At 48.2% G+C, this 7,457-nt stretch overlaps 1 protein-coding gene across 1 annotated transcript; it reads right to left on the bottom strand.

The window, feature by feature from the left end:
* Positions 1-3,238: 3,238 nt before the first annotated feature.
* Positions 3,239-6,457, bottom strand: LOC142566829 (glutathione S-transferase 2-like). The gene is made up of 5 exons (XM_075677720.1): positions 6,214-6,457; positions 4,699-4,757; positions 4,467-4,608; positions 3,740-3,907; positions 3,239-3,426 (listed from the first exon to the last, which is right to left on the bottom strand). The coding sequence occupies exons 1-5, from the start codon at positions 6,352-6,354 to the stop codon at positions 3,289-3,291; spliced, it is 648 nt and encodes a 215-aa protein (XP_075533835.1). The 5' UTR covers positions 6,355-6,457; the 3' UTR covers positions 3,239-3,288.
* Between the last annotated feature and the right edge of the window lie 1,000 nt (positions 6,458-7,457).

The raw sequence follows: 7,457 nt of genomic DNA, 5'->3' as shown, positions 1-7,457 counted from the left end.
TCGGAAGGAAGGTGTCAGAATGCATGACCGCATACGGTGAGCGCATGGCTTTTCTCCACTATTATATCACTTGGCTTTAGGTATTTTTTTTGTAGAAGTACAGAGCAGTGATTTTCTTTAACCGTCGACAGAAGTCTATAACGAGGTTGTTATAGAGTGACGAGTTAGCAACACTAAGGGCAGCCATGAACTTGAAGGCACTAAAGAAGCCGGAATTGTTGAGCTTGGCGAGAGAGTTGAACCTCCAAATTACTGAATCAAAGAGAAAGCCGCAGAACATAGAGGCGATCGAAGCGACCGGGGCAGGCGACGATGAACTGAAGGAATGCCTAGAGAGAATTGCAGATAAAGAAGAAGAGCGTAAGCGCCTAGAAGGAAAGGAATAGCGTAAGCGCCTAGACGAAAAAGAAGAGCGCGAGCGGGCAGCACGTGCGGCCAAAGAAGAGCGCGACCTCGAAATGAAGCGCCTAGAGATTGAGCTCCTGAAAGCTCAAAATACTGAAAGACCTAGCGCAGAGGCACGCGAAAGCGAGCGCAGAACGACAGACTTGATGGCACCCTACGCAGTAGGGTGGGGGGTGACATTGGTCTTTTCTGGTACAATTTGAGCGCATGTGTGAGAACGCAAAATTTGCGAGAAATGCGTAGCCGTAACGCTTGATTGCGTTACTGCCGCGTGAGGTAGCTGATATCATTGCCCGCATGGGAAAGAAGAAGCAGAAGACTTCGATGAAGTCAAAGTGAAGAGAGGAGCCTCCTCTCTTGGAAAGTGCCACAGGGATATTTGCTCAAGCGTGGAGGAATTTGCAGTTGCTACAAAGAGATTGTCTTGAATTCTTAAACATGTTATTTTCGTTCGTTTTCTCCAGTTACCTTGACCAATTTTAGTATTTAATAAACATTGCCTAATTTCACCCAAACCTTGGCCAATCCCCCACAGTGGGTGTGCGCCATCGCATAAGGAATACCATACCATAAATAAGTATAGATTATCAGAATTCAGGCGAAAATTCAGGGAGGTCGAAAAGACCAAAAGTGAGTCGTACTCAGATTTTGCATACGCCTTGGAGGTGAACCTGAAAGAATGGCTCAGAGAAGAAGGTGCACTCGGCGATGCCGAAAAGACAATGCAGTCCGTTGTTTTAGAACAAGTCTACCGCCGGCTGCCAGTAAACATCAAGTATTGGGTTCAGGATAGGTCAGGCGTAGACACTATCACGAGAGCCGCCGATCTCGCTGAGAGTACGTAACGCGCCGTGCATTCGAAGGCGACGAAGCTCATAAGAAGGAGAGGAATAAATACAGACCCGACAAGCCAAAGCGATGGTCAAAGTCGAGTCGGTATAAATCAAAGGGAAGGTCAGATTCGGTGAAAATTAGTGAAGAGAACAGCAAGGCAAAGGAGCAGTCACCCGAACAGAGGGCAGAAAGGCAAAAGAAAAAGAAGCTTTCGAGGCGAAGAAACCAGTAGTGTGCTACAACGGGGCATATCTCCGTGGGATGCAAAAATCCCGAACTAGTGTTGATGTCCCTAAGTAGTAATGAGGGAAATCCTTTGCTAAAATCAGGAAATCCACCACTTTTCTCGAGTAGCCAGTCCAGTCTGTTCAGTACCATCCGCTCCATCACTTTACCGACACAGCTTGTCAATGCTAATGGACAATAATCTGAAAGATCATGTGGTCATTTCACAGGTTTTAGTAAAGCCACAAGACGACTGCACTTCCGTGGCCAGTCACAGTTGCTGTTTCCCACGTAGAGTTGCATAGCATCAGGAGAATTTCTCGAGCTTCTACTCCATGATGACAAATCGCGGAGTATGTAATTCCATCTGGTCCTGGACAAGAGCCATAGCCGCTAAACCAACGCGGCGGGTATGAGCCAATTTAAAGCGTTTGATTATTGGCTCCTTGTAGATTCCAAGACTTGTATAACTTTTTTGGATGACAAAGGTACTCTGAATACAAACTTTCCACACTCACAGCAGCGCCAGCCTAATGTAGCATAGCACAAGGGGGAAGCAAACATTTACGGAAGCGTTAGGTAGTCACGATATCACCGTTCCATTTCTGATCTCAAAGAAACACTTTCTTTGCTGCCCAAAGTTAAGCCTTGCATGAGTAGACGTGGTCGTTAAAGAAAGTTTCCTCTGCTTAATTGCGCTGCTGTGGAAGCGGCAAAGCATCGCCCGATCAGGATAGCACAAGCCAGAAAACAGGGGCAAGATTATCGTGCAGAGGGTAATCTCGCCACCGCCAAAGGTCAAAAAGTATGCATTGACAGCAATTGTAGTGCGAAACCCGCCGTGGTAGCCCAGTGGCTATGACGTTGCGCTGCTGAGCGCGAAGTTGAGGGTTCAATCCAATCCCGGTGGCAGCAGTGGGGGGGAGCATAATGCTCATGTACCTAGATTTAACCGTACTTAAGTTGAAGTGCACGTTAAACAAGGCGATGAAAATACATTTAGTCCCTCACAAAGGCGTACCTGATAATCAGACCATGGTTTAGCCACGGAAAACCCTATACATTTTTAGAAAGCCGAAATTGCCCCAGAAGGGGAATAGGCTTGGGTATGTTGGTTGTTCATCGTGATGCAAGTAACAGATCAGAAAGGACGTGGGACAATATGAGACACGAGAAGCGCTTGTCTCCACTTTCCCTTCGTAGTTTCGGCGCTAAGTTGCTTGTATCATGAACTTGTCCGAACGCCATCTCGATAGGGCGGTGCAGATTTAGTCGACGACTTGCGTTAGCGAGAGAACGTCGGCTATATGAAGGTTGACATGAAAAATAAGGCATCATACTGCATGCGCAGAATGCTCCGGTGGCCTTGCGCGTTGCCTGCTTGCTATGTTTACAATTTAGCCGGCGAGGCCAACATTCGCAATGACAGCTTAGCGCAGAAAACATGGCGACAGGACCACGTGTTGAATTTATCAAGTCTCCATACTGCATTGCGACGTGCATTCATACCCAGCGGGTGCTTGTATTTGTTTTAGACGGGCGTCACGATACTTTGCCAGCACAGCATCGCGGAAAACTGGGCGCTAGTTCCGTGACAAACTGTTGGGTTCGTTATAAGCGAGTTTACGAAATGGAAATCAAAGCAGCTGAGTGCATGGCGATTCAATAACTAGTTCTCCCGCAGGTAGGAGAAGAAGCCGTTAGCTTCCAGGATAGGGCAGGAGTGGTGTAAAGAGGTCTCGTAGTCAACGATAGAGTGGAGAGGTGCCAGGGAAATGGTTGGATTGGTTTATTAACGAGGGCATATCTGCACGACAGAAAAGATTACTTCAGTTGAGCCCAACGCTCCTTGATGAAAGCGATGGCAGGCTCGCAAATTTCTTCGAAGTACGGAAGGGCTGCCTTGACTCGCTCGTAGTAGTCGACAAGAGTCGTGAACTTCACAGGGTCCGCTGCAGTATTCTGGAAAATATAGGAGAAAAGACAAGAGGGTCGCGATAGCGCTGCATACAGAACGGTTCACTTGGGTAAGTGGAAGGCAAGTAAGTACGCAGCGTGAAGTACGAAATAATGTTCAAAAGGGACTTAAGCGTGGCTAGTTGGTATGACAACTTTCGGCCTTTAGAAGTGGACACGCGATGAAGTACGTAGAGAATGTGAAGAGGTGGCCGTGACGTAATTGCATAGCAAATATCGCGAAAGGCCACCTCATGGTGATGGCATGAAACGCCTTTGAAAACTTCGAAGTCTACAATGCGGTGCGTGTAATGCTTACCAGAGCCACAGCCAGATTGGAGGCGATGAAGAGATCGCCTAATGTGAGTGTGTCACCCAGAGAGAATGGTCCTGCACCAATGAGGAGCTCCAGCCTTTTTAGAACGCCTTCCTCGTAAGCAGCCATGTTTCCTTCAGTCGGCTTCAGGTTTTCACAGAAGGTATCACGCTGCAGTGAAGCAGAAAGGATAAGCGGCATGGTGGACGCTATCAGAATAAGCGAGAATGTCAAAAAAAAGGGGGGGGGGGCAATACAGGGAGGCATGCGGAGTTAAAAAGACGAGAAGGAAGCTCTGAATCAGAAGCGAAAGAACGAGATTAGCGGAGTTGCTCCAGAGCAACGTAAAGCGGCAGTTCCGTCAGTGGTCAGAGCTGGGCAATAGCAGTCATACTTACCGGCGAACCTGCAAAGAAGTCCTATAGATAAAGTGGGAAGAATAAAACGAAAGGAAGACGCCGCAGAATAACCCGACGTAGGCTGTCAAATCATAGTGGGAGAGGGCGAGACAATTTAGGCCCTCGAACGTTCAATACATCGCAGATCGGCAGGAAATACTGTTGGTGCCGTAGTTGTACATGTATGGTCACTAGGCAACGGAGAGTCAAGCACGTTTTGACGAGCTGAAGTTAGCTGAAACAAGTGCAGTAGGCTAGTATCGAGAAAAGCGCCCTGTCGCTTGCTTAGAAACAACGGGAAAGAGCAGCGCGGAAATGTGTTAAGTGCTCACGAGGAAGGAGAAATGCTTGGGCTGAATGGTGGTGGCGACGGTGGCGAGAACTTGGTCAACACGAGTTCGGAGTTCAAGGCTTCTGGGGTACAAGTCACACTCAGGAGCGTGCTTGCGCAGCATGTAGTAGGCGATGGTGGTGCTGTGAAGAGAAGAGTGGAAGTTAGGAACTGAACGACACTGCGTTGGAAAGCAAGGAAAGGGGAATGGGAAATAGCAAGGATTAAGCTACCTCTCGTAAACGACGAAGCCTCCATCGTCGAGGGTGGGTACGTTGTGAAAGGGGTTAAGCTGCAAGAAAAGGGCAAGGTCAGTGCACGCGAAAACTTTGGGAAAATAGCAGCAATCGGGATGACAGGTCGAAGGGGATGGCAAAGAAGTCACACAACGAGTCCATTGGAAGATCGAAGGTGTGAAGGGATCACGTAGGGCTGACATATGGCCATCGAAAAAAAAAAAGAAAAGTATACGGCCAAGAACGCAGAACCCGAAATGTGGCAAGAAGCGATATTGAACGGATTAGAGCAGATGCATGACTGGTGGTACTGCGGACCCGAGTGACGACATGGCATGTTCCCGGGAAGTGTCATGCGGAAAAGTCCTAGCTGGTACAGTGGTTCATGGCAAGTGGACTGAATTGCACGTACTGCGCTCACAGTGTGAACACTTACTGCCGATTTTGCATCAGTGGAGCAAGCGACAAGAATTGAGCTGCCATTCTGGAACAAAAAATCTTGCAAGTGAGCAAGAGTAGGAGACCTGAAAAGACGGTCGTGGTGTGTAGAAGGCGACTGAGCAGCGTATTGGTGACGTGGGTGCTGAGGCAGCAGTATCAGCGAGAAACTCGATATTCGGAGCGCGTGGGAGCTGGCAATGTTCGCGCCACTGGTGGAGACACAGAGCTGATGCGCACTGTGGCGCAAGATTGAAGCGGGAACCTTCGCGACGCATCATGACGAAAATTGTCGTTCCAGCGAGCACAAGAGCCCACCGGTGGCCAAAAAGAGCCAGCCGCTATGCGGTTCGGTTACTCCGCTTAAATCACCGAGATGCGCAGGGGACAAAACTGAAAACAAAGGCGGGAAGGTATCGGCAATAAAGACAGGTGTAGAAGGTTCGCTGAAGACGCAAGCAGTATTTGGGTCCGAACAGAACAATAATCAGCCCGATTATAAATCGACAGAAACGGCGCTTGGGCGAGACTGCGGGCCACAAAAACGAAGCGAAACAACAACGAAGGTTTAAGACCAACAGTGAAACTCGATGAACCAGACGTAGCCAGGAGTTTATGAAGCTATTCGCATGAGAGCGATACGATGATCAGGCATGATGTTGCCAAGAGTATACTAGCTAGCCTACAACCGCATGCAGCAGCTATGATTAGGGTGAACACGAGAGCGCGTGGCATTCGGCAAGATGCCGCCCAGCTGTGGTACCCGAAAAGCCTGCGCATGTGTTGTACGTGCGCGTAACCTTGACTGCTCTGCGCGGTCACATTTGCCTTTAAACGATTGAAACTTTCAACATTCACAGAAATCCGAGCCGAAGGCTGCATGAACGTGCAGAATTGCAACGGCATTTGTACACTAAACCTCCGGTAAAAACGGAAGGTGGAGATTCGCAACAAGATCGGGGCTTTGCCATACTGAATATACAAGTCCGCGAAGTCGATTAAATGTGAAATTGAAAGAAGAAACGGGGAGAAATATAAGCTGGAAACAGTAACAACAGCGGAAGGGCTACAGACCTTCAGGTAATCCTCGGCGAGGTGCTCGTTCTTAGTGAAGTCCAGGTGCTTGACAGTTAGATCGAAGCCAATGTGCCTTGCTAGTGAACGCACGAAGATGCAGGAAGTACTTGCGGGAACGCTGTAGAGAGTAGCAACCATGTCGATGGAATGAAAAATTCAGACAATCCTTCACGCAAAACAGATCAGGGAACGAAGACGCAAGCCTGACCGTCAGCACTTCATTTTATTGTGGCGCGAGAGGGGGGCGTTAACAACGGCGGCGGCGTCACAAGCGCCATCTAGCGTCAGGTGAATGGTTCTTCTAGCTGTTTACGAGAGAAGCACCCGATCCTATCATGACTGCATCGCTGCGTCACTGGTGTTCCCGACGTGAGAGCAAGAATAAGGCCTGATAAACACAGAAAGTGCGATTGAAAAGAACTCCGGTTGTTTCATGTGCCAAAGCCACGAACTGATTCTGACACACGCCGTAGTGGGGTATTCGAAATAATTTTGACAGCTTTGGTATCTTTAAGGTGCTTCAATGCACGGGACACAGGTATTTTTTGCATTTTAAAAATTACATAAATATAAATTAAATTATGGGGTTTTACGTGCCAAATCCACTTTCTGATTATGAGGCACGCTGTAGTGGGGACTCCGAAAATTTGGACCACCTGGGGTTCTTTAACACGCTGCTAAATTTAAGTACACGGATGTTTTCGCATTTCGCACCCATCAAAATGCGACCGCCGTGGTTTTTTTTTTTTCATTTCAGGCCCACCTAAATGCGGCCGCTGGGGCCGGGATTTCACCCTGTGACCTCGTGCACAACACCATAGCCGCTAAGTCATCACGGCGGGTGAAGTGCGATAGAAGGGCTGTAAATATCCATGTTCTGATGAATGCTTGGCAGTATGGAATATTCACACCCAGGAATGCTTTCGAATAAGCTATAGCAAATGCAACAATATATATTTCCCAGTCAACTGTGAAACGCAGATACAACTGTGAAAAGCAGATAGATGCTCGACAGTGTGCGCAAGAGCGCATGCAATTAACAGTTCGAATGCCGCTTGCTGCGCTGTTCACTTAAGGAGTTCGCTTTTGTCATCTGGTAGGACCCTTCGCGCACGGTCATAAATAGTGAGGCGACGGAGCTTCAGCAATTTTCAATCATTGGTTCTGCTTTTTTTATGACACTACCTAGCACGTGCTCATCAATCCTGTTTTTTTTTTGTCTCTATTTCTTGGCGCATGCC

Source organism: Dermacentor variabilis, unplaced genomic scaffold, assembly GCF_050947875.1.
Source record: "Dermacentor variabilis isolate Ectoservices unplaced genomic scaffold, ASM5094787v1 scaffold_13, whole genome shotgun sequence".
Classification (NCBI taxonomy): Eukaryota; Metazoa; Arthropoda; class Arachnida; order Ixodida; family Ixodidae; genus Dermacentor; species Dermacentor variabilis.
Note: the sequence above shows the minus strand (reverse complement) of the source record. Positions and strands in the feature narration are given on the sequence as shown.